A 27320-nucleotide genomic window follows, 5' to 3' on the forward strand; every position below is an offset into this window, starting at 1 on the left:
AAAGAACCAAGAATATGCCCTACAGTCACGAAAGCTTTAAATCGGAAATAGTTTCGTTTTATTTGCATACTTTTTAAGTTATTTGTTTACTTTTCCTTTACTTTGCACTCCCATCGTGTTTTTTGTATTGTTGTAACTGTTCTTACTCACCCCTACTGGAAATCATCGGATTCCTCCAGTAGAAATACAAATTCTGATTGTAATGTTAAAAGTGGTCTAATTTGTTGTAGACGTTTGAATTCGCTTCAGAAATACATACTCGTTGCAGGTTAAAGAGCTTAATTATCCATGCACTGCACTAGTCCTGCCTCAGTTAATACCACAATAAGCCTGCAACAAGCCCACACTTATTTTGTTTACGTATTGCATTTCACAATCATATACATTGAATGCTGTTGTTGTGTTGTTGGTGGTGTTGTTGCTAGCACGTCATTGTTATTCGGTTTGGTTGTACATTGTTTTCGTGCAGCGGCGCAGGCATTGACGCACAACAAACGCCAGTAAGACGAGAGGTAGCCCGATGGGTGATGGCGTGGAGGAAGCGGGCACTCAATAACACAGGCGGGGTGGCTCCCTCCCTCCACCGCAGAGCGAGAGAGGGCCTCACCGGACGGACGCAAAGGGCACAGCAGAATCCTGGCCACAGCCTGGCAACAGCTGCTCGTGGTGGTGGTGGTGCTGCGCGCAAAGCCGCCAACATGTGCGAACCCATCCGCGAGGGACAACTTTTCGTGCAACAGCAAAAGTTTGGAATTGTAAGTCGCACACACACGCGCACACATACGTACGTTTTATTTTATTTTATTACGGCTTCTTTTTTACGCCATTACCAACCAGTAACGTTCTCATTTGGGCAAGGTTCTTCTTGTTATCGCGAATTGCGCTGCTGAATAATCATTTCCTTGTTACAACCGGGACTCTGCTACCGTGTCATAGACGTGTGTTGCAACAGCCAGCTATATGGATAACGCGTTTATTTAAAGTTCACGACGGCTATTGAATATTCACTGCTGTGGCCAAGAAAATAAGCTTGGAACCATTCGAATTAGAAAAATAATGTAACCCCTCGATAGTTGGAAATCTCGAAATGTATCGCAGTTAGCGCAAAACGACTGAAAAACGTCACGTGTTGATGGATGTAGTCTGATAAACGCTGGCTAAAGATCGATAACTGGCTGCTAGTCGTGTTCCAAAGTTAAAAGTATTTCCAAACAACAAGTATCGTTAGTAATAATGATTCACAAGGTGTCAGCTACAAGGCAACACATGTTCGATCCCATGTTTACCCTGGGGTGCTAGTCTGGTCATATCTATTGTTAAAACGACCACAGTTTTCTTTGCTTGAACGCGAACTTTTCTTGCTGGTTTTTACTTACATATGCAGTCAAGAGATACATTGGACTGATAAATGGCTTGTAATGTAATGTATTCGTTTGATCTCGGTACACTCCTCCTGAACAGGTTTGTGCAAATGTTGGTGAACGTTTCGAATCTGATTCGCAAACTACCTTTGGGTAGCCTTACAACGGATTCCCTTCTGGGCGCACGCTGAAAATGCATTAATACACAAACTTCTCACGATTGTTGTGTTTTTTTTTTATACGCGTGATAATCAAAGTAACGAATTCTACGCTTGCTGCAGTGTCACGGTTTTTTGTATTGTACTCGTTATCTTTACTGTTCCGAGTTGCAAAAAAATCTATAAAATTAGTGGCGTTACCCTAGGAATAGCGGGCTATTTAATAATTGATTCTCGTCATCACCAAGTCCATTTATAATTTTGAATAAAATAGTTTTAAGCCAGATTCAGTGATTGCAAGTTACAAATACACAACCTCTAAAGAGTGAACAAATCTGAAGCAAGAGATTCCCCACTAGTAAAAAACAATGTTATGGTGTTAAATAATCCATGAATTTTGGGAGCGACTACGTATGAAGGATAACAATATGAAAGTACAGACTATTAATGTGTTTTCAGATTGGGTGTAAATTGTCCTCCAGTGCCATTAACTATGTAAAGTATGTTTTTCAAATACAGCACATAGTAAAAGTGATTTAATATGTATATGTTTTAGAACTGCCCTAACATACTGCACAACAGTACAACGCAATAGGAGTGCAAAGTTTATGAATATAAACAAATCTCTTTAAAACATACAAATAAAACTAAACTTTTTTTTATCTTACCAGATAAGGCCCACTGAGCTATGAGCTTATTTTTTCAGAAGCGAGCTGGCCACAAATGATAGCTCAACGAAGTGACTTATGATCATCACGTGGGCATTTTAAAGCAGCAAAATACTCACATCGCTGCACCACGAGGACACAGTCGCCACCTTGAGCTACCGTTCAACAGTTCTATGTTGATACCGCGTTGGCAGTACAAATTGCAACAACAACAACAACACAAACTGAACACATTCGCCAATAACACTGCTTTAAAACTACGAGTGTATATTAAGGCGATGTTTCTGGAATGCCTCTTCTTTATAGCACATCAGTAGAGAACCATCTCGTCCTCTCTGGCATCTCTGTGTGCTAGGAAGAACGGCCATTACCCAAAATGTCGCCTATTATATACAGCGTGCTTCAAAAGAATGTTAACACATATATGGAGCTATCGTTTTTAATGAAAAAGAACGGATAATACAATGTAAAGCGATAACAAATGTATGTTAGTAGTACATTAGTAGTACAGTAAATTTAGCTGTGACGGTTCCCACCTGAAGACGGAGACTTGTGTTGCCTCCGAAACGTCAGTGATTTTATTGAGTTATTTTCACTTATTATTATTTTATTATTATTAGCTTCAAAAAGTTAAAGTCTCCACTTGTTCGCCATCAATCTTCTCCAGGTGATATCCAGAAGCCCGAGGGCACATTTCTCGTGGTATTGTTGCAAATTCTCAAAAGTTTGTCAACATTTTTTTGAAGCACCCTGTATATGTATCCTCTTAAGGCAGCGTTAGTGACACATGTGTTTTGAGTGTTTATTTATTTCAACAGTTAAACCTCTGTTTGTTCCCCAATCTATGTAATCCCTCTCTGTCTCTCAGCGTAATCCAGAGCTTGCATCTCTCCATGTGCACTTTTGATCTTCCACTTCCTTCTCATTGTCCATGTTTCTGACCCAGACGTCACATCCAATGATATGCATTGAGCTATCTACTCAAGTAAATGCGCTTGCTTGTGTGTGAGCAGAACATATCTGCGGCTACATAATTAATCGCCTTTCAATTCACTTTGAAGATAGCTTTTCCCAACATGGATCAGGCCAAAATGTAAATCATTGTTGCATTTCGCCGCAGAATAATGGCTAAGTTTTCACACTACCTTCATAAGGCAAGTGCGCGTTTAAGGTAATGTAAAAAGAAAACGGGATTTCGAGTTGTAATTGAGGATAATAAACTGTGATGAGAGCCGTGTAAAACATTGAGGTCAACCCCAATAGTGGAAGCTTTGAAGGTTTAGCAAAGCTGGTGCCACCTGGTGGCGATGATTCACTTGGAATTACACGAGGCCACCAACATCCATGCAATACATTTTCGTACGAGAAAGTTTGGCAAGCATTTCCATTGTTTATGACTTTCAATAAGTGAGCATAACTAATCGAAAGTCAACGTTGAGGCTATATTTGTAGAGTAATTTGTACAGTCTGATGTCCTTCCCGCGCACCTCTGATTAGCACGGTTGGCTACGTACGGTGCGAAAGAATTTCAACTGTACACACACTAAGCCAGACCTTCATTAAAACAACCCCAGAGCCTGTGGGATATTGTGAGCACTCTCAAGTGCAATTGCGTCAGCTGTCACCAAACTTTTCTCAACATCTCCGGCTTCATAGAAAACAAATCCTGTTCTGGCTGTTGGATAATCATCCTCAAATGAAGCGTCAACTGGGGTAATGAGTAGTAGGCCCTGGGACTTATTGCAGTTCCGGCAAACAGCACAGAAGCCTCCAAGAAAGCTGGCATGGGAATAATGGTGGTTAGGCAGTAATGCATAACCTCACCTTGCCTATTATATATTGAGATTTCGATAATTCTGCTGCGAAAAATGTCCACACGGTAAGCCACTTCGTTGAGCTAATAATTGGTTGCCATGTTGCTTCTGAAAGAGATAAGTGGGCTTTACCTGGTAAGATAACAAAACATAGTTTCGTTTAATCCGTATATTTTTCAAGTGATATGTTTCACCTTTCCTATACTTTCCACTCATGTCGTGTTTTTTTGGATTGTTGTAACGTTCTTAACCACCCATACAGGACATCTGTGAAAATGATCTTCATAGCTCATCGGATTCCTCCAGTTTCAACACACATTCTGATATATACAGCAATTAAGAATGATTGCTACAGCTCTTGAACACAAGCACACCGAACCTACGCAGCATGACGTGAAACGGTGCACAAAGGCATCGGTGTCTAATTCCCACCCTGCCCCCCCTGTGCTCCGTTGCTTCGTTTCTCCCCCCGGAGCAGAAGAGCTGGAAGAAGAACCGCGCCATGCTGTACGCCAACAGCGGCTCGGGAGTGGCGCGCCTCGAGTACTACGAGAGCAAGGAGAGCGGCAGCACGTCGGACAAGGGCACCGACAGGGCGGCACGTCGTGCCGACAAGCGCGTGCTGCGCCTCGCCGACTGCGTGAGCGTGCGCGCGGCGCCGCTGGAGGTGGCGCCCAGGCTGTGCGTCGCGTTCCTGCTCGAGACGGCCGAGCGGCACTTCGTCTTCGCGGCCGAGCTCGCCGACGCGGCCGCCTGGGTCCGCACGCTCTGCGAGCTCGCGTTCCCGGTACGGACCTTGGTGGGGGAGTGGTGGAGTGGTGGTGGGGGGGGTCACCGCCCGCCGCATCAACGCCGCCGCTGATGCTCCCCTCTGGGGCAGTTCTATTACCGCGTTGGTGGTGGTGCCGCGTATCGATGTAAAACATCGATGCGCGGCGCTTCGATGCTAAATTGAGATTGACTTGCGTGGGTCGATGTCGGTCAAAAACGTATTGATACACGCGGCTTCACATTGCTTGAGGATAATGAAACGTGAGGGTTGGAAATTAATGGGGGGGGGGGGGTGGGGTGGGGGGGGATGGTGAAATAGTTTTTGTTCAGGTGCAAATTATGTTTTACGCAATGGGACACCGCGTATATTATTCTATAGCTTGTTCAACTATGTGGCTTGGGAGAAAATAAAAATACAAAGTCACACAAGCGGCATTATGTGCAACAGCCAGTGGATATCAACACGAGCAACTTTGAACCAAATGTTGCTAATCCTGAATTAAGAACGAGTTTTGTGGGGGGTGGCACAAAAACTAAATTTTCCACGCTTGCCTTTTTTGCAACTTCAGTGCTCAATAACTGAATGAATGTGTTCTGAGGTTTTTGTTGTTTCAAAATTTTCCATTGACCTTACATTTGTGGTGTGAGGTGAAAAAACAACAACGAATAAGGTCACGTTAAAAGGCTTTTTTTCCATCTTTTTTAAATGGCATTTTCTCCCCCCAATGTGTGATGAATATAAAACAGTAGACGGGGCAGCAGTGAGAAAAGGATGATGGGGTTGTTGTTGTTGTTTTTGTGAGGAGCTTTTTTTAATTACACACACCCTAACAACGAGCTTTTTGTTTTAACCTTTTGCAGAAAATGTCAAGCGATGCACTCAGAATGGAAATGAGCACGGCCCAAATGGAGATGGAAGAGAACAGCTTGTACGGCTGCCGAGACTCCGGTGAGAAACTCAGGCTTTGCAAATGTGCCGTTTTACTCTTCTGCCTCTTCAGTCTGGGCGGCCGACTCAAAAGGAAGCAGCTACAATAACAAAATCGCCCACTGGATTCGTGTCACAGTCGAAAGGCTGCTAGCTCCAATAGATCCTGCTCGTCAGGACTTCAACTGAAACTTAGCCTCCAACTGGTGATTTTAAGAGTGCCAAAAGTGTCTGTCCTATCTGTGACTCGTCCTCAGTGTAGTAATGTGGAATTTCCACCACTGGTCAGGGCCATCCACTGAAATGATCACCACTTGCACTGTTTGGGCAGGGGAGCTGGTGTGACTTTTGACTTAAAAACCACAGGAACAGAATAGTATACCGTAATTAATTTCACAATGAATAATATGAATGTCCTCATAAACTGAAGAATACTCACGTGGAAACGACCGACAGACAGCATTCTTAAAATGTCTACTGTGACTAATTGCACACTCTGTTTGTGGTACACCAATGTCATGTGTGGCAGCTTCTGTAGATATTGCAATATCCTGTTTGGGATTAGGACTATGACATTTGTTTTGCTAAATGGCGTTAAATCTGACTCCTAACCTATAATGTTTAAGGTCAGGCTTTAAAACTTTCCAAATATGTGAGTATATCAATTTTATTGTAGCAAGACGTGCAGCTACTGCCGGTAACTCGGGCTAAACGTTCCACTTAATATATTGTAGTATGGTCATGTTTTAAGATGTGCTTAATAGATCATTTGGAATGTAGAGCATGGCCACAAGGTTTAGAGCCACAGTCTACAGGGCAGCACTTCATTTCTGGCATTCTGCCAGATAGAGAAAATGAAGGCAGGAACAATATTTTTATTGACCCACATTGAGATTTTAACCCAGATTGCAGGGGTAACACGGCCGTTCTGTATGAAACGTGTCAAGAGATCTTTAATAATAACGTCCAGCGAGCAGGCAGAAACTCCCGTTTGATGTCTCATCTGAAATATGGAAGCCCCTGAAACGCAGTGCTTTTCAGTGCAGATAAGGGGCATTGATTGAATTCTGGTCCAGAGGGCAGAATGCCCCCTACCTTGACAATAAACCACACATCCTGTAGGATACTGATTTCATTTTAGTAGTCCTTCATGCAATTATCGGATAACAAAGCCCCAATCTTGCTCATTTTCACATACGGGTACGGAAGCATTTGTTGAAGGGGGGCTCTGCTGAGATAGCGTGGACATCATGAATGGATTCACACAGAGGATAAAAAGAGCACGGACACGTCGAGGTAAAATAGAGGTAACAGAGGACAATGACATGAGTGGATAGATACACTCTGTCAGAATGATTTGGGCAGTGTGAGCGTCACAGTGGATGGTTTTAGATGTGAACAAGAAAAGATGCAAAAAGCATAAAACTGGATTCAGGAAATTATTAAATATTGTGCGCTGGAGGAAGACTGCTCCGTGAGATTGGAGTGGAGAACACTAAGCTTGGCATCCGATCGTTGGCCTCCTGCCGAGATGTGCTTGATGACTTTACGATAATTAATTATTTAACAACTTTTCTACAGTCCAATGTTTTTTTTTAACTAGTTGCATGAACAACCTGTTTTCAACATTGCAGCATCAATTATATACAAGTTGAATGTTAACACCCAGCAGACCTGCAATATTTAATACTGATAACCAGACTAATAGATCGACTTACTGCAGTACTATACAGTGTAATGTTTCCCACATTTTAGCAACTGCGTGAGTGTTTATCAGATGGACAGATGATATATTATGGCAGGATATAAAGAATAGTCCTGTATACCGAAGTAACATTCTCAGGATGGCTTTAGATGCAGTATATCGCAAAGCTTGCATAACTATATTATCAAGTTGTGTTGACATTTCCACGGGGCATTAAATGAACCACGAGACAAACCCACAAGCAGACGCGTTGACCCGTAACATCATCCTGTCAGTAACACGGCTGACGTGGGGTAGAGGGGGAGGGGGTGTCAACTGCATCGCTCACAAAACAAAAGCCTGCAACCTGCAAGCATGCGGCGTGCACACACATGCGTGGCGCTGGCGAGACGCGCGTGCAGTTTGCAGGCAGACATCAACAGGAAGTGCGCATGTCCTCATCGTGCGGTTGAAACGTGGAAACCCGAGGCACCGTGGCACGGTGGTGGCTTTTGTGTGTGGCCGTCAAATCGTGGACGCTTGCGTGCGCGCGCAGCAGGGGTGGAGATCATCGACTTCCTCCTCCTCCTCCTCTCGTTTTGCCCCGTCGGCGTCGCGCATTTCACGGCTACTTGATGCGTGCGCATTTAATCTGTCATGTGAAATCTTCCATTGTGGAGCGGGGGGGGGGTGATAGAATATAAGCGACTAAAATGTGGTGAAAGGCCTCGCGTGTGTGTGTGTGTGCATGCTCAGCAGCGTGTGTTTTTAGTAATAGAATGGCTCTGCAATGGATTAACTGTCTGAAGAAATAGTAGTGCAAGACTAATTCTATACCGTAATGGAAAACTCTGTGTTTTTTTTTTACCTTTCACCTCGTAACATTTAGGCAGTTGTTCTGGAGATTAAAAACAAGGAAGAAAAATATTAGTTTTTTTAATATATATGACATGCAACACATTGTGCAGATTACTAAATTTTACACGCGGCACGCGTTATATAATGCATACATTATGTATGGGGCTGTACGTGCTAATTCACATGCCATGTTTGCGTATTCATAAATATTGCATACCTTTATACACGGATGCATACACAACAAGATATCAACCTATTGTAATAAATACGCATACAGAAGTTTTACTCCGTTAAAAGAATAGCTTGTTCAACTGTGTGTCTCTTAAACATACGTAACTCTGTTCATTGGCACAAGATGTCGCACTGCCGTCTTGATGCTTCCACATTCCCAAAAATCTCGCACATTATTTAGCATCCATCATCCAACTTAGCAGAGATTCGGCAATAACTCATGAAGGGACTGATCCTGGACGACAAGTGTGCTGTCCCCACTCTATAAAGACATTCATTTGAAAGCAAAGACACCCACGTTACCTTACTTTGATGGCTAAACCCAATAAACGCGCAACATTGATCCAACGTCAACCGAACGTTGGCCCAACTGTTTGTTGATGATTGTAAATAGAAACCGAGCGGTTTAAACCGACGATTTTATCATTGCTTCTTTGGTAACCAGACACAAGAATTATCTCTGATCCACACACGAGCCAGATTTCATGCATCTTAATGTTTGCCCACCGTCATTGGAGCAGCATTAGTAGAAACATGTAACCACATTGCACGTGCGGTTAATGAGTTTAACGTTCGCAGCAATTTCATGGTACGCTACACCTTCACTCACTGCCCAGATGTCAAAGAGTTAAACATTTGGCATTCTACCAAGAATACAAAGGTATTGCTGTGGTGCGTATTCAAAGCTCAGGGAACTCTCAGACGTGTATACCTGAACCAAACAATGCGTAGGTGGATGTGTGCCTGCAGGCGACGAGGTTGTGAATGGAAGTATCGTGCGGGCCCCTTATCAGCGGTGCCCGGTTCGACTTTGGCAAAGCCTGCCGGTGGAAAAACTGACGCAGTTCCTTTGTGAAAGCCACGCGCCTATCAGGGTGCCAATGCGTGCTTTTTTTTATTAACGAAAGCTGCAAAAAACACACACACGGCGCAGCAAGCATATAACACTACTGAAAGTGTACGGTGTTTTACATAACACCTTACGTTTCATGAACTTGTGTGGTTTTTTTTATCGGGGTGGAACGATGCGTCGATTTATCGATTCTCTTGATTATTCAGATCAATCTACAAGTCACCACAATGTGACAAAACATAACGAACTCTTGAATCGAATAGTGAACCTCAATCACGAACATTATTAGAAGGGCCCGGGGTGAATGGTTCCACCCCTAGCACGTGCATGGTATGTTGTGTACGCGCAAATGTATTTAGTACCATAGATATTTGCACACTATACTCACAAACGTACAAAAATCAGTGTACTTGGTCGAACATTATTGGCGTATATATCTGAGCAGACGAAGCGTGCAGAAGTAAAACATTAACGATGGTTCATTGTGCTCGGAGAAATAGAAGCACTGAGAAAAAAGCAGGCCGGTGGTGTGTGCTTGAGGGTTGCCTCTTGTATCGGAGTGGAACATTGCATGTGGGTTCGAGATATCTGCACAAGTTCCTCGGTCACAGTCTCTCGCAGTGCCCTTATCTCTTCGCCACGTTCACCTCGGCATGCCCCAGTCAGTGGCTGCTACTGCTAGAGTTACCATTTAAAAATTTCCTGGGCACACACTAAAAATACACTTTATGATCATTTCCCTTGGACCTTTGTAATGTTACATCATTTATACATAGGGTACAGTACATTGATTTTTTACACGTACATTTTTTGAAATATTTCCACATAACAACCCAACTTTAGGCTGATAATGGGTGATTATTTTTTAAACAACTCTATAATGTGTCTTTGTGATTATTAGCAAGCAGAAGTGTTTTAGAATAATAGTAATTTAGAGTGTAACTTCTCCACATTGGGTACGAAAATGCTTGAATGCTTTAAATTACGAGGGTGTATTTCCTCCCTTAAATTGCTGCTTTCGATGAAAGATAATAATAATTTGCACTTACGAGGCATCTTTCACAATGCCTCAAGGCACCGTGCGTGAAAAGGACAGAGATTATAAGGAAAGAGCCGGGTGGCAAAATAATAGTCAAAGGAACAAATTCGATTAGTGGAAAGCTGCTTTAGAAATATGTGTTTTAAGTTGGGACTTTAATCTCAATACTTTTGTGGAGCCTGATCTCCACCAGTCGCGAGTTCCACGCCCAGGGAACCACCAATAGCGAGCTCCACTCCCAGAGGACCACCAGTAGAACGTTCCACACCCAGGGAGGCCACCATTGAAAATACGAAATCATCCCAACAACGCAGCAGAGTTCGAAGCTCATATGTAAAAGGGGCACCATCGGCAGATCTTAAAGACCTTGAAAGGGCACAGTTTTGAATTAGCTGCTGAATATAAAGCGGAGCGAGCACTCATCAGACTTTAAATACGAGCTACGTGATCTTTAATCCCATTCATTTAGAGACGGGAAGCCAATGCAACGATGCAAGGACGTGAGAGATGTGTTCTCACAATGGGGTACAAGTAAGCACCCTGGCTGATGCATTCTGCAGCCTACAAGGACCTTGCTCGGGACCCCAAATAAACAAGGCAATGTACCATGACAGGTGTTCAATGAATGGCAAGTCCTCGATGTGAGCGAAAGACTTCCCGTTCATTATAAGGAGGCGGTATTGAAGCTGAATATTCAACCACGGTACTGTGTTGAACTGCTGCGATGCAAGTTTCTCCACTGAGATGGTGAAGCATCGAACAAATCGTAAAATCCCGTACATGCCTCAGACACTACGGGTAAAACAGATATGCGTGCACATAATTAATCACGCATGTGGATGTTTTTAATCTGTCCTTCTCAGCCAATGAGTACTGGGTCAGCATTCACAAGACAGAGGCTTCTGAGCGATGCGGTCTTGTCGGCTCCTACAAGCTCAAGGGCGACAAGGAAGACCTCACTCTGAAAGACCCCGCCAGTGGAAATGCCATCTACGTGTGGCCTTACAAACTCCTGCGAAGATTCGGCCGCGACAAGGTTCGTGTTCGCTTTTTTTTTCCTCCCCTAAATTGACTTGCAATTTTATTCGGCGTTCGATGTTAATTCTTTCTGGGACAACTCAACTGATTGGAAATTGCTTCCTTCGAATGAAAATAATACGTGAATCAAAAATTATGAATGTTGATATCGTTTTGCTATAATATGAAATTCAATTCGAATTGCACTTAAATGTCATTGTAGTGAATCACACCATATGCTCATTGTTATCCAGTAAAACCTTGGATTGCGAGTAACTTGGTCTGCGAGTGTTTTGCAAGACGAGCAAAGTTTTTAAGTAAATATTAATTTGATAAACGAGCGAGGTCTTGCAATATGATTAGCACGTGTATACGCTTTGTCTGCCGAGCGTCACGTGATCACAACTGATATACGAGTGCTTTGGATTACAAACACGTTTCCAGAACGAATTATACTCGCAATCCAAGGTTTACTGTACGTATAATTTATTTTCCTTTCAGTCTCTTAAACATACATACCTCTGTAGGTACATTAACAAAATGGTATGCTCAATATAATTGTTTTTTTCTTACACTTTTATTGCAGACTTCATTCACATTTGAGGCAGGGAGGAGGTGCAACTCTGGCCCAGGGACATTCATGTTTGATACCAAGAATGGAAACGACATCTTTACTATCATTGAAGAGTCCATCAACCAGACGAAGCTGAACCGAAACAGCCAGAACTACACAGAGGGAGACGTGCAATCTGCTGCAGTTCACTGCCCTTGGTCCTCAGAACTCTACACAAGCATGGGTGAGGGAGAAGGTGCAGAGGCTGCACCCGGTCCGCAGGGTAACTCCAAAAGGGAGATGTTTGACGGTACTCCTGGGACTCCGCCCGGCCAATACGGACATCGGGTGCATTCTATGGAAGGCACGGATGCCCCTGCGATCCCACCAAACCACCCTAAGCATGGAGCAAATGCCAAAGAGCAGGCAGACTTCCCCAAACATGCAATGAAAGGAAGACCTGCTTTTGACAATGCAGAAACCTTTACTCCAATTATCTTTGAACCGGAAGCTCTATCTTTGCGACAGGCTGGACCCAGGTCATCTTCTGTCAGAGTCCGGCCACCTGAAGATGCACCAAAGTTGCCAGAGATGGGGATGAGACATTGGCAGACATCCGCTTCTAAAACCAAGCCTCTGGAGGAACATTTGACGCTTGAGGAGGTCAGTGGCTGTTCACGATCTGGGTCTGCAAATAATAAATCGAAGTTATCGGAGTACCTCCTGAAACCTGAAGATGGTGGCATCATGCAATCTTCAAACAAGCAGAAAGAAGACAGCCCAAAGCAGACACCTCATGCATTCGCTTGCTTATTTGCCGATGAAGAAGTTGCGAAGTTAAGTCTCGTCAAGAGCTCCCAGAACTACGACAGACGCATGGCTCCGCCTCAGTCAATTGTTGTCAAACCTTTCCCCATTTCACCATCGTTGCCCGGCATGTCGCCAACAGCAAAGTCATCATCATCAGCAGGCTCAACACCTCCTCGCTCTCCTCTGCCCAGACCTCCCCTGCTGGATCCCTGCCTTGCTCGACTGGAGCCACTGCAGGACGTTTACGCTGACCCGGCTGATTCTCTGATGCTCACCATTAAACTGGACGACAAAGCCTCGGCATCGTCGTCGTCATCATCGCATTACCACGATCCCGAAACTGAAAACACTCACCCGTGTGTGACTGGCAAGCTCCGCAGCAATGGTCTGTTGGCTGTGGCCAAGCAGCAAGAGTCTGCTCCAGAGCCTGTGTATTCTGATCCCTATGAAAAGGTTGAACAAAAGAATACAGAGGCTCCTTCGTCTAGAAGGCAGGAGCGCACACCAGAGCACATTTATGACGAACCAGAAGGAATTGAGAAACCCACTGCCTCTCTCTATGATGAAGCTCTTCAGATCAAAGGGAGATGCATGGAAGGTGCAGGCAAAGCCTGAACATGCATATAATGAGCAACCGTTTACAAGTCCAATAGACAGCTTTCCCGCACCATTGCCAGCCTCGAACCCACAAAAAACTCAGTCGACGGAATCTCCTCCATCACATGCTAAAAACACAGAGCAAGCACCCCAGCTTCCTCCCAAGCCAAGACAAATGGTGGCTCAAAAGTTCGGACTAAAACCTCCAACGACAGAGCCAAGAGGGTGGAACACTGCAAACAGCAATAACTCAAATTCCAAATTATGCCCCAAGCCTCGCATCGCCCCCAAACCGAAGATTGAAAATGTTTCAGGCAAGGAGCCAGAAAGAAAGAGCATTGGAAGTGCAGGGGAGTGCAAAGGTGTTGTTGCGGTTAACAATAAAAATGACAAAGACTCCAAAATTGTGCTGAAAAAGCCACCAATGAAGCCAATTATGGTTGCTGTGTCATATGCAAATGTCAACTTGTGAATGTAAATATCCAAGCACATTTAAAAAATATATATATTTTTTTTAATTTGCGACTAACTCTTCTAATACTGGACATTTAGATTTAAGAGAACCGAATGAATCTGAGCACGACGATCGTTCCTTCAGTGTCTGCAGGCAGTTCCCTTAATCTGAGCTGCGCAGGCGGAAAATGTGAGCCCACGCAATAGGAGGGGCGCATTTTCCTACCGCAGAGTTCCACTTGGGTCACACCATTTCTGTACGGTAGCAGAAAGATTTGCAGAACAGTGCTATTTCTGAGCCACGTTTCAATCGTGCAAACCACTGTAAGCTGCATCTCGCAATCCCATTGCCATTTGTGAAAACAAAAACCTGTCAAATAGTATTAACATTCTTATATGTTTTTGTATGAATTGCAAACAATTAACCACTTGTGTAAAGGCAATATAAACTCACAAACTAATCTGTACCAGGCGTTTGTGACCTTACAACGGAGAATTTTCAAACCCGTTTTGTACAGTGACGTATATTACCGCAAATAAATTGTTAACATGTTGAGACATGGAATTGATAACATTTGCTGCTATTTGCAATAATGTACATGATCGTGCAGTGGATGCTTTTGTACTGTATACAATCTTGTATTCATGCTTTTTTTGTATTCCTCTGATTATCAAGAAATATATTTGTATATAAAATTTACATGCAAAAAATGTCCTTGAGTGATAATTTCCCACCGTGACGCCTTTTTTTTTGTTCATGAATCAACCCCAGCTTGGTACGTATCATGAAGGCTGCCTCAGATGTGCATCATTGTTTTATCAGTGGGTTGCCAGCACACGTTCGATATTCGTGATGTTTTGTATCAGACACACCGGACGGCCTTGGCACGTAAACATTTGTCATGCACAGAAAATCAATGCCACCCCTGAAAGTGTAACTGCCAGCGTCGGTGCCAACAGAAGCCAAGGGAGTTGGCACACTGCATTTTCATCTCATTAATACTGAGTGCCTTCCCGATGGCGCGTGCATACGAGCCAGAAACCTGTGCATTCATGAAGTGCAGTTGTTAACAACGTGCGATCCAGGCACTGAACTTTATACTACGACAATGCCCCCATTTGTGAAGCAAAGCGGAATTCACGAGCTCTGCCGAGAGGACAATGATACATTTCAGTTAAGACTTCGTTTCAGCCGGCAAGGCCCCACTGAGCTAAACAGCTGTTTTATAAAGACCGCAGCCAACAAGGTCGGCAGTGGCTAGTGGCAGTTAAAGGACACTACAGAGTGGGGATAGTCAAACCAGAGCAAATACAAACTACACGAAACCCATGCCAAAACTTACTGCAAATAGGATAGTGCTCAAAAACAGTATCAACTATCATATCACAGATCACATGCAAATACACCATAGACACAGCCTCGGACATAACACAGCTTAGTTATAGCCGCAAATGTGGTAAGTCTGGGGTGTGTCATGAATCTAGAAACAACTGAGCATTAGTGTCCTTGGAGCCGGTCCCATATCTCCCCGATCATGATGGAGTGCTGCGTTATGGTGATGGCTATGGCTTTAATTACCACTATCACAGTCGGTGATACTAATTCCTAGCAGCAGTGTTGATTCTTTGCATACAATAAGTGTAGAAATGACTCGTGTCAATGCTAAGTGCACATGGTTACAGCAGTAACGATAATTGAATGGTGTTGCACTTTACTCAGGATACCAGCAGTACCTAATACGTTTCCACTCGCACGTCCTTGTTAGACCTGAAAACAATAAAACTTAGACAAATAATAGCGACCGATAACTAGAAAAATTGGCTAAATGTACTCCAGTACCTGATATCTCCCATGCACTTTAACAAAAGAAAATCCCATTGTCACTGTGAATAACTTGATTTAATGAAGAAGGTTGCAGGGCTGTACTCAAGATAAATAAGAACAAAACAAAGACACCAATAAATTACAGGCAATTCACATAATTCACGGGGAGGTGTATGGATGTTGTATGTTGAACGTCTTTCGCACCGTACGTAGCCAGCCGTGGAAGATTGGGGTGCAGAACTTCACGTCGAACCTGAGTTTGATTCCCAGCCATGGGTATATCATCATCATCAGTGGTGGTGAGTGGGATCCAGAGAGATGTGTGAGCCTTTTCTGGGTGGCTTTGCCTTTAAATGTGTGCCGAGTGTGGTGTGTGCATCGGTAATCCACGGCTTTGGATGCAAGGGTTGGTGGCTGGCCACAAAATTGGCGTTGATGACTAATCTGCACATTTAAAGCCATCATCACCGTCATAATAATCACCATTATTATAATCATCTTTCTCCCACATAAACAATCATCATTATTGTCATCATAAAAACACCATCGGTATATTCATAATTTAATTATTATCTTTAACATTATTATCTGTATTAAGCAGCGCTCAGCCATTGTTTTAGCTATTACAATGGAGTACTCGGCAGTACTAGCGATTGCTTTTCTTTTATTTTAACAAAAGTACATTTTAAAACCACTTCTGGTAGAATTTAGATTTTAAATATTATATGCATTCAAACTTCAGTTTTCACCGTGCTCCCCATCAAACAGAGACATCGCTTCCCAGTAGGAACGCTGATTCACTATAGCCGCTCTTTGTCCTCGAGAAGAAATTTGTTTTTCCTTCCCCTAAACAATTAAGTAAAATAAAAAAAATTCTACAAAGCGCTTACGAGTGCTAGTGCTGCCCGTGGACACGTGCCCACCCCCCACACACCCCATCATTCGCTCGATCAATAAGAGCGTCTGCCGCTCTCAGCCAACCCCCACCTTTGCGATTCAATTGTCGCGATTACGCGGCCACGATCCAATTCGAACGAGAAAATCGATTTATTTTATCCAGGTGAGAGAAGAGAAGAAGAAAACTAACCAGCACCACCCCACCCACGAGGTCGGGGCTGTTAAGAGAGAGAGAGGAGAGGGGAGAGTCAACAGGCTTCCATCGACAAAAGGAGAGAGACACCTCGCCACGGCGATCTAGAACCGAGGGCATCGCAGACGACCCACGGGGGAGGGCTCCTCCTGGGCGCTCTCCTCTCGAGGTGGTGACCCCCACGGATCTGAGAGCCCAGAAGCGACCCTCCATCACCCGTCTCGCACCCGCTGCTATAGAGAGAAAGGCGTCCGGGGTAGAACGGCACGCGTGAGTACGGCGCTATAATACTGATGTTATAATGACTTTGTTTTTTATTCACGATATAATGTTTACCAGCTGTATTATGAGCGCTAGTACAGACACCCCAAGTAAGTCCTCGTGTACTGTAGTGCTTATAGCAGAGGGCGCTGTACTGGACACAATGCATTCTGCAGGGTGGTCCAAGTGTCTTGTGACCCCCGTTTAATTCTCTAAGACTTACAATGAAATGAAAGTGAGGTTTATTTAAAACAGAAAAGTATACGCAATGGAAAAACCCACACCTGTCAACACCCTTATCAGTGCCCTACCTTGTTACAGACCAATTCAGACCTTATTAGTCACCCGTGCCCTTTATAAATCTCAGCGTTCATCCTACAAAGTCCCATCACAAGGGAGAAACACAAACACAGAGACAATGTCGTTTTTGTCCGCATTGAAACGGCTGTACGCTGTACGGACCTGAAAACTCTATTTCCCTGTACAAGAATACGGGCTAAACCGTATGGGTTGACGCGGTATGAAAACATTTTCGGAGTCAATTAATTGGGGTGGGAGGATGAGGGGGGGGGGTCACGACATCTGGACCACCCTGTCGACCGTAATGACCCATTTTATAGCGCGGATTCGATCAGCTCTTACTTCGCCCCGCCAGGAACGCATCTTGAGCGCTAAGCGAGGTCTGCCGGTGCTCCTTTGTCCTTCAGAGGACACTGTGCCGTTAAACGCTGCACCACCACCACCACCGCATCAGCAGCAGCATAGGGTTGGGGGAGTTCAGCAGGGGGCATTTTAAAAGCCTGCATTCTCAAGACTCCCGAAATGTACAATAATCTCGAGTAATAAACCAGCCCGAAAAAAAAGAAGACGGTAACACAGGACACGGTGTGCAATGTCCGCCGTGTAAATCACGTTTCACAAGGCCCACGGTGAGCTTTTATCAGCATTGTGCACCCGCGCCAGACTGCCATTTAGATCACAGCTCCCTCATGTCGTTTCCTACCAGGTCTGCAGAGCGACTGAGTATTGTGCATGGCAACAACTGTGAGTGAATGGCAAGAAAGACCGTGCGTTTGAGAGAGCTAACAGCTGCCGTGAGATTTGCACATTCATTTTCCACGAATTTTTCGGGGCCAGAAACGTATACAACATGAAACAATGTGATACAAATTCTATTTTGTTTTGTTAACTTTTGTTTTATTGCCAAACGATATCCTCTGCAGTTCAGACCTACAGGTCCTTTAAAAAAGAGGGTTGCGGTTAGTATCATAACTTTCTATGAGTTCATTTTTACAAAATTATTTATATTTTGGGTGATTTTCCAGTTACAATGCAAGTTGCAGCCAGCTCATGGTCATGGTTCAACATAATCATTATTGCCACATTAGCTCATCTGTATGTCACTGATTATACTTCATCAGGGTTCTCATTCTTACCAACAATATACAATACATGATTGGCACTTAAGGTCAAAACGAAAATGCTCAAGCGTACCTGCCTAGCAAGCATGAAAAGATTACAAAAACTGTGCTTTTATACCATTGGAACCTCATTTGCCAGTAAAAATATGATAATTGTTTTTTTACCCTTCTATCTGGCAACAAAACTGACACCTTTTGTACAAGGAGTCATGTTTACATAGACCACAATACCTGCAGTCATAATGCAAACAAAAAACATAACTCTGATAATGTGCACTGTCCTTGAAGTTGATTGGTCCACACCCGAGACAGCTTTCTTTAGAGCCTAGTCTCACATGGGTTGGACCAGATGACGCCAAAAGGCGCACCAAGCTGTCTCGAGTGTGGACCAATTAACTTCAAGGACAGTGCACATTATCAGAGTTATGTTTTTTGTTTGCATTATGACTGCAGGTATTGTGGTCTATATAAACGTGACTCCTTGTAAAAAAGGTGTCAGTTTTGTTGCCAGATAGAAGGGTAAAAAACCAATTATCATGTGCTTTTATACTTTTACAACTTTCAGTGCAACATTAAGTGTTTTAGTTTCCATACACTGGATTGTGTATATATCAACAAGCTGAGGAACTCAAGGTGCAGACTTGCTTTGCTCATCACGCCATTGCTGGTGAAAGGGCCTCCACTGCAGCGAATTCTCGAGGGTATTTGGTCTACTCTTCCACGTTGACCAGCCATGTTGGAAGAGGCAGTCGTACCCACATTTTGCCCCACCGTACACGATCTCCCGATACACGGTGGTGCGCCCCATTGTACAGCTCCTGGTTGGACTAAGGCGGATTTCAGAAACTTATTCAATGTTTTAATCCTTTATATTAAGTTCGCTTGCTTGCTTAGGACCGTGCAAATCTTTCGGTCGTTTTTTAACCCACTTCCCGTGATCCAATCGAGCTGACATTTTCCACACAGACTCGTTGTGCGTGACAATTAATGTTCGTGAAAATCTTTTTCCAAAATTTTACACTTTTTAGGACAAAAATATAATATTTAATTACCAATTGCTTAATGGTGGCAGACAATCATCTGACCCATAGGTGGCAGCCATCTCAAGCCAGAGGACGAGAGGACTCTAGCCGCCACGCATATAAAGGATTTATAGTGAAAAACTTTGTTTTTACGGGTTATACTTGTTTAAACTGCCCTGCCGGGTGATGGATACACATCTCTGGATTGAAAGTCGGGTGTGCTCAATGCATATCAAAACTCCCTCAAAATAATGCTTTAAATGCTACTCAACATTGCATATAGGTTGAAAATCATGTTAATTGTGATTTGAGCTCTGTACAGTCATTTGCATTACCTTTAGCACAAAAGTACAATTTAACTTGCACTGTTTCATCATTTTTTAATTAAAGTCCATTTGTCGCAACGTAAAAGTATATTACGCTAGAAAAATACGGGCAGAAGGAATGAGACCTCTAGATTTTGCTGCATGCATGCAGACATATAAATCTTTCAAATTCTAAACTTTGCGACACAGTGTGTTGCTAAGAACACTATAACTGGATAATGCCCATCACTACTGAGAAGCTAGGCTCAAATCCTGGGGGGTTGTATGAGACAAATTATTTAAGTGGAACAAATGTATGGTTCTGAGCCAAGTCAGTGGTAAATGCAAAACAAATATTCATTTCATCTTTGTGTAAGTCAGTATTTGCCAGTTCTGTTTCCTAAACGTTTGGGTTCGTCGTGTGATGAACACTTTGTTCAGGACAAAAAGATACGTGCGAGCTCTGGGTGTGAGATGTCTCTTATTATCTTATATTAATGCGCTTTTATCCAAGGCGCATTACAAGGTTCATGAGTGGTACAATGAGGGTAACTAAGAGTGACACAGTGAATAGGGATGGGGGGGTATAGGGAGGGCGGTTAGTGGGTACGGGAGTTACGGGGGTGCCTCGGGATGGAGAGAGAAGGGGATGGGCCAGGGACTTCTGCCTGGCTCATCCCACTTCGGGCGGGGGGTCGCGAGGGAGGAGCGGAAACTCGACAGGGAGGGTGCTCGCTGCTTCACGTGGAGGGGGAAGTTTGTTCCATTGCATGGTGGACGAGTAGGGAAAAGGTGTGGGAACGGTGGATTGTGCACGAGGAGAGGGTGGAACGGCGAGGAGTAGGAAGAGAGATTGAGAGCGGAGCGGGCGGGAAGGGACATAAAACGAGGCGAGGGGAGCGAGGCCATGAAGTGACTTCAGAAATACCTCTGCAACATCTCCCGAGAGCCGTTTGGTGATGTGACACATGCCGACGATTGCCGCTGTCTCGTTTGAACGACCACTTGGAGTTCGTCCCAGATGATCAGGGAACGGCTCAGGAAATGTCCAGAAACAGCATCACGCCTTGATCCCTGGTCGCTATGCCGTGCAGCTGATGGTTGTGTGAAGAAATCATTCCCTTATTCAACTGTTTTATTTTTTACTCTACGTTGAAAGACAGATATGTGAAGGATTCCTCCAGTATAAATAAAGCATTTTCTGCTCATTTATTTTGTTAGCAAGTTACAGTTTACCAAGAGGGAGCTCAGAAGCAAGGTTATGTAATAAATTGGGACAGGTTTAACCAAAGGAGACTGTTGTGAGGATCCAAAATATTGGTCCACGCCGCTTTCCAGCACAGTATTGGAGCACAGCTCACAACGGTCAGGTAAACGTGGCACACTAGAGAAAGTCTTCCCAACGGACAATTCTGGACATGACTCCAATATTTCATGACATGACTCCAATATCACCATGAAGATTTTACATTTGTATAAAAAAAAATTGGTATAAAAAAGGAACTCCAGTTTTTATTTAACTTTTGCCTAGTGCAGCCTCAATGTCCCTAAGTAGAATATACAACACTGTCCAGCATTGCACAATCTCCACTGAAAACAGCAAGAAATTGAGCACGGTTTGATGAATGAATAGGGAGACCCACTAGGGATACATCAGACTCACTCCATGGTAGCATTCTGACAAAAGCACAAAACCACAAAACCATTCACACGAAAGTGCTAAAAAGGTGACATTGCACCCACATCTCTGCCGTTTCTCAGAGACTTCCCGAGCTGCCAGTGTTAGGAAAAGGTTTTTTTCAAAATTGGGATGTCTCACCAGTGCATGTGTGCATATATGCTCCTTCACATACAAAATGAAAGACCACATTACATCTCCCTATGTACCTACTTAAATCTATAGACCCTATAAATACAGTATTGATGTAACGTTTTCATATCTACATCTTACTTTCAGCGATGTAGCAATGGTTTGTAGGGAACAGAAGCCAAAGGCATTGATGTAAGTTAAGTATGGTATAGTGTACCTGAGTATTATATATCAACCAGAAGGTTAAATTAAAGTATTTTACAGTTTTGAATACTCTAGTGTTTAACACGAATGAAGGCACATTTGTCTGGACAGCACCTTCATTTAACATTATTTTTTAAAATGTCTTCTGCTAATGTATTCACAAGGGGTATGTTGACCCTTTGGCGATCAACTCCACGAGAGGAATATGCCATGATTAGCAATGTTTCCAGAAATCAGTTTCTTCTTTATACGGTGTAAGTAGAAAACGTTGAAACCCATTTCAATTGACACGCAACAACATTCCGACTTTCACGTTTGAGTGAGTCGTTACCGTGTTCTGGTGTTAGAAGCAACTTACGATTAAATGTGCCTCGGTACAATACCACAAGCGGTGTAGACATACTCCCGTATGCCCCAGCTATTCTGGTCAGCCTGCCGTCAGGTTGCACAGTAACGCCTGATTAAAGGGGGCACCTCCTCCACGCACGACATTTGCCGCAACATCAGAGAGCAAACGGCGGAACCCTACGTTATTCTTGCTGTTTAACTGACCATTGCATGGCAGAGTTTCTGCTTTATTACAGTAATAATCCTCGCTCTTGGGACGACCCAAAGGGGAATCGTCTGGATAGGCTACTCTGTTCTACCGGGCATCTGTGAAAAAGAGCTGCAGAGCTCATCGGATTCCTCCAGTTTAAATAAAAAAATTTGATCTACGCAAAATAATATCGCAACTCTTCTCAGCCCCTAATCAGCTCACTGTTGGACAAAGCGCTGCCCACGCCATGCTGGCCACGGGGTTTCGTTCTGACCAACCCGCACTGACCAGCGATGAAGGTCAGTGCGGCCCGGTTGGTGATGGGGAGGGGGGGGGCACAAGACCTGGCTCCCATATCTCTCGCCACTGCTGTTAGCCGTGGTCTGGAATCTCCCTCCGATCACTGGGTTCAGAACGCAGTGCCCTATCCACTGCGCCGCCGTTCCACCCGTTCGTCTACTTAAGTCAGCGGTTGTCAACCTTATTGATATGGCAGCCCGCCTCCCCAAATCAAGACCAGATTCAGAATATTTAGACGGGAGGAATCCGATGAGCTATGAAGCTCTTTTACACAGAGCATCACAGCTCACGCCTACCCACCCACCAGGTTACTCACCCCCAGCCTCTAGAACAGGGGTCGGGAACCTTTTTGACTGGGAGAGCCATAAAAGCCAAATATTTCTAAATATATTTCATTGAGAGCCATATAGTATTTTTAACGTATAATAAATTAAATATGTCTTACTTTTAATGCGACTTCTGGTCACGGGAGCTGTGACCCGAGAAATTTTATCTTCAAAACTAATTTCTGTTTACTTGAAAATGACACGGTATTATTAAGCAATATCACAAGTATTTTAAAATCAGTTCCAAACTGATTTTTTTATTATTATTTTTTTCAACTCAAATTTGTCTGGGAGCCATATGCCGTCACCGGAAGAGCCATATATGGCTCGCGAGCCATAGGTTCCCGACCGCTGCTCTAGAAGGCTTTGGCATGACCCATTGCAGGGGGTTGAGAACCACTGACACAATCAAGTGCTCTGTTTTGTTCTTGCGCATTGGCAATGCTTGCACGTTCACGAGCTGGACGCCAATGTCGACGTCAGTTGTCCACGAGAGGGCTTTGGGAGAGACTTGGCGTAGTTTGTTCTCTTTCTTCCTCTGTTGAAGGAGCAACAGACTCACGTCGTCGAGTGGTTTACTTTACACGGTTCACATGTTGCGGTTGCATGGCCACAATCGGCACTGCTGTTGCTTTGGGCTTCTGATTTTTTCCCCATTCACGACGGAGGAGATGTTGCGCGTCGGCAAATAAAAGGCAGTTCGACACGTCGTGGGCTTTCGCGACCAATGTTATCCAAAGTAGAGGGTTTTTTTGGGGGGGTTAGATCGCGTAAATACAAATGTGTCGTTAAACCCGCCAACACCCGACAGCCAATTAGTAAGGTTTTTGTCACGTCAAAAAAAGGGCAAATTTTCTTTACGTGACACACCTTTGTAATTGGCTGTGTCGGGTGGTGGCGGGTTTAACGACACATTCACATTTACGCGATCTAACCCCGCCCATTCCGGGCAATCAAAGTGTCGAGAGCCGCCCTGCCACATCGTTGTCCACGAGCCGCGAACCAGCACCCACCCACCGCCACATACCCACCCACCAACCGCCACCCACTGCCGCACCCACCGCCACCGACCCACCCACCAACCGCCACCGACCCACCCACCAACCGCCACCGACCCATCCACCAACCGCCACCGACCCACCCACCAACCGCCACCCACCCATCCACCAACCGCCCACCAACCGCCACCCACCCACCAACCGCCACCAATCCACCCACCCACCAACCGCCACCCATCCACACACCCACCCACCCACCAACCGCCACCCACCCACCAACCGCCACCCATCACCCCACCCTCCAACTGCCACCCATCCACCCACCCACCAACCGCTACCCATCCACCCACCCACCAACCGCCACCCACCCACCAACCGCCACCCACCCACCAACCACCACCCACCCACCCACCAACCGCCACCCACCCACCAACCGCTACCAACCGCCATCCACCGCCACCCACCGCCACAAGTTCGCCGCCGCCGCCGCCACTGGAGGGCGCGCGTGCACCACGGCGGGCGAGTGGCTCCGTCGACCGAGAGCGCCGCGCGCAGGTGCCGCGCACCCTTCACGCTTCGTTTGCTCGCCAGGTGCGCGTGTGTCTCTCTCTCTCGCTCTCTCGGGGGGGTCCTTTTACCGGCGACCGTTTTGTGCTCGACTATTTATTCTTGGCCACTCAGATTCCTTGGCTTCTTTCGGTAAAGTCACGGAGGTAGAAGAAAAAATAATCATAAAAATAAAGTCACGACGTTCCCCCCCTCCGCCCCCGCCTCTTCCTGATGACGAATGCTTGTGTTGCGATCGAAACGTCGTGATATTTGTATTCACTTTATTTTCATGATTATTATTTTTTCTTCTTCTATCTACGTGACTTTAGCGAAAGAGCCAAAGAATATGAATTCCTGCAGTCACGAAAGTTTTAAGTCAAAATTCTTGGCCACTCCTTAGCCCACTTCACCCCCTTGCTCTTTACCCCCTCTGCTGCCTTTCCCTCCTTCGTCCCTCCGACAATTGTTTGACGTTGTTTGTTGTTTGTTGTTGTTTGTTGTTGTTGTTGTTTGAAATCCCGAGCTAAGCGCTACCTTTATAATATGTCTTCGTGGATGTTGACTTGCATCCCACTGGGATTTTTGCACACAGTGTTGGTGTACGGTGCTTTTTCTGCAATATTTTGCTGTCTTTTCTTGGATTTTCTGTTTGCACATAGTCACATAGTCACTTTAAGATGTTTTCTTGTTCATGTTTTTGTTTTCTGTTTGTTGCGGTTGCACCCGATTCAAGAGCCGAATGGCTCACAGGGCTATACAGTACCCAATAAATGAACTTGAACACAATAGCAATAGTGTTTCTTGTTTTATAGCACGTGATGGCTATTAGAGCAATGTGCTGATGTTAAAATGTTCACATCTGTGAAAGTTAATTACTGTTTACGGCATTACAGTCACGTCATCATTTCTGCTTAATGCAATGTTGTACACAGATACCCTTGTTTTATTTACATCGTCACGTAGCAAGTGCGTGCGCATCAACATAGAGTGGTGATAAAAAGCTACGTGTTTTGAGACTTTGCGGTAAAAGTGTCTGGTGACAGCTGACAAATCTTTTTACCCTGCTTTAACCAACTTTAAGTGATCATAATTGGGTTGAATGCGAAGCGTATGTGTTTGATTAAACCACTGTGTGTTTGGAAAGATGCATTCACGTGATTACTCCACTTCGTTTGGCTTTATACGTTGTCAAATAAGATTTACAATACTCGGACATTAAATCAGTTTGTAAGAAAGCAACAGTTAAAGTAAAGTTACTTGCTGCAGCAGAAATGTTAATCCAGTTCGGAGTTTTGTAACGTGGACAATCTAAGATCCTGCGGCGTCATTCTGCGGTAGCCCAAAGAACAAATCTGAGATTTGCTGACGACTGATTCATGGTAACAACCGGTTGACGGTGAACTACGGGAAATGATTGACGGACGTAGCAACGAATGCTTTTGAGTGAGTGGCAGTCAAACGAGAAAACAAGTGGACAAACACTGCAACATTGGGAGGCCTTCATCCAGCAGTGGATGTAACGTGGCCGACGATGACCAAATTTACGCGACATGAAATAATCATTCCACTTGATTGTGGAGAAAATAGCACAATATACGATGGTTCTGTCAAAAGCACGTTTATGTGAAGGGCAGCCGGCGTATTATCTGCTTATTCACTTTGTCATTTGCATAAGCTACTGAGTGCAACTGTCATAGCTGAAATTCTAAATGTAAGAATATCTCAAATCCTTGCAAATATGTTTCAATGCAACTGAATAGAAGCAAAAACTCAAAGCTATAGTGTATTTTGCGAGATTTCACGCTTTATATTAGCTGCAATATTAATTTCGTTGCTGCATCTGCATCTTTAAAAAAACACAGGTAAAAGGTGCAACCCTGCAACCGCTTGCTCACACTACCGCTGACAGAAAGGGCTTCGACTCCAGAGTCCCTTCGAGAGGGGCTCCCTTTGGCCTACTCGTCCACGCTGGCGAGACGTCTCGGGCGAGGTGGGATTACACCCACACTTTACCCCGCCGCACGCGACCCTGCCAGTCGACTCTGTCGTACCAATTTACACCGCTCGCTGGAGAGAGGCGGTGGGAGGGAGGGATTGAAGAAACGTTCCCCATTGTTACAAAAGCCGCGATGGGAGATGGAATCGAACTGGGGACCTCGGAATCGGAAGTGCAGCGTGTGAACCGTTTTGTTGTCCTTCCCGCTGCACCACCGATTACCATGGTGGGCTACGTACGGTGTGAAAGAAGTGTAACATGCATATAACCGTGACATCACGACAGCATCCTTACAATGCGGCATATGGATACAGTGCAGCAATACAATGTTTCCAATGGAACGGTAAATGTGACTACAATATATAACAGCAGTTACGTGCGATTATATTTTATTTTAGAATGTAACGCTGTAATAGAGGTAATTATTGTATTTAGAAACCTGCCCAACACCACGCTGGGAATTCAAATAGCATTTCCTTTAATCAATATTTATTTTGCAGATGCCGCTACAGTAATCGAGCAACGTCCATGACCTTCTCGCCTAACCTTGGGCCCTGCAACCAAACATTAATGTATACTCACACTTTGGACACATTAAATAAACTGTCCTACGTCTGCAGCAAGGTCACGGGCAGGTCAAAGAAAGATGAGGGTTGCATTCTGAGGGGTGGAACACACGTCTGAGTCTGATTAGCTCAACGTCCCGGGAAGATCGATTGTATCAGACCAAGGCCCAAAGGGTGACAGATGCGTCTCTCTGCACCACCATTTACCCACACACCCCATGTCATCTGACCCCTGACCTTTGCACCCCAGTTTCGTGGAAATGCTTCATGACTCAATTGCATGCCCTTAAGAAGTGTGCACGGTGTATTTTGAC

At 44.5% G+C, this 27320-nt stretch overlaps 1 protein-coding gene across 1 annotated transcript; it reads left to right on the forward strand.

Annotated features, from left to right (window-relative positions):
- The first annotated feature begins 582 nt into the window (after positions 1–582).
- LOC133343326 (docking protein 3-like) lies at positions 583–14496 on the forward strand. Its single transcript, XM_061552844.1, has 5 exons — positions 583–755; positions 4480–4788; positions 5634–5721; positions 11229–11401; positions 11969–14496. The coding sequence occupies exons 1-5, from the start codon at positions 699–701 to the stop codon at positions 13358–13360; spliced, it is 2019 nt and encodes a 672-aa protein (XP_061408828.1). The 5' UTR covers positions 583–698; the 3' UTR covers positions 13361–14496.
- The last annotated feature ends 12824 nt before the right edge of the window (positions 14497–27320 follow it).

Source organism: Lethenteron reissneri, chromosome 17 (genome assembly GCF_015708825.2).
Source record: "Lethenteron reissneri isolate LAM-NWPU_2019-01 chromosome 17, ASM1570882v1, whole genome shotgun sequence".
Taxonomy (NCBI): Eukaryota; Metazoa; Chordata; class Hyperoartia; order Petromyzontiformes; family Petromyzontidae; genus Lethenteron; species Lethenteron reissneri.

Coding starts and splice junctions, on each gene's coding strand:
- LOC133343326 (XM_061552844.1), top strand. CDS start 699: ATGTGCGAACCCATCCGCGAGGGACAACTTTTCGTGCAACAGCAAAAG. Junction 756..4,479: donor AACAGCAAAAGTTTGGAATT/GTAAGTCGCACA, acceptor CCCCCGGAGCAG/AAGAGCTGGAAGAAGAACCG. Junction 11,402..11,968: donor GAAGATTCGGCCGCGACAAG/GTTCGTGTTCGC, acceptor CTTTTATTGCAG/ACTTCATTCACATTTGAGGC.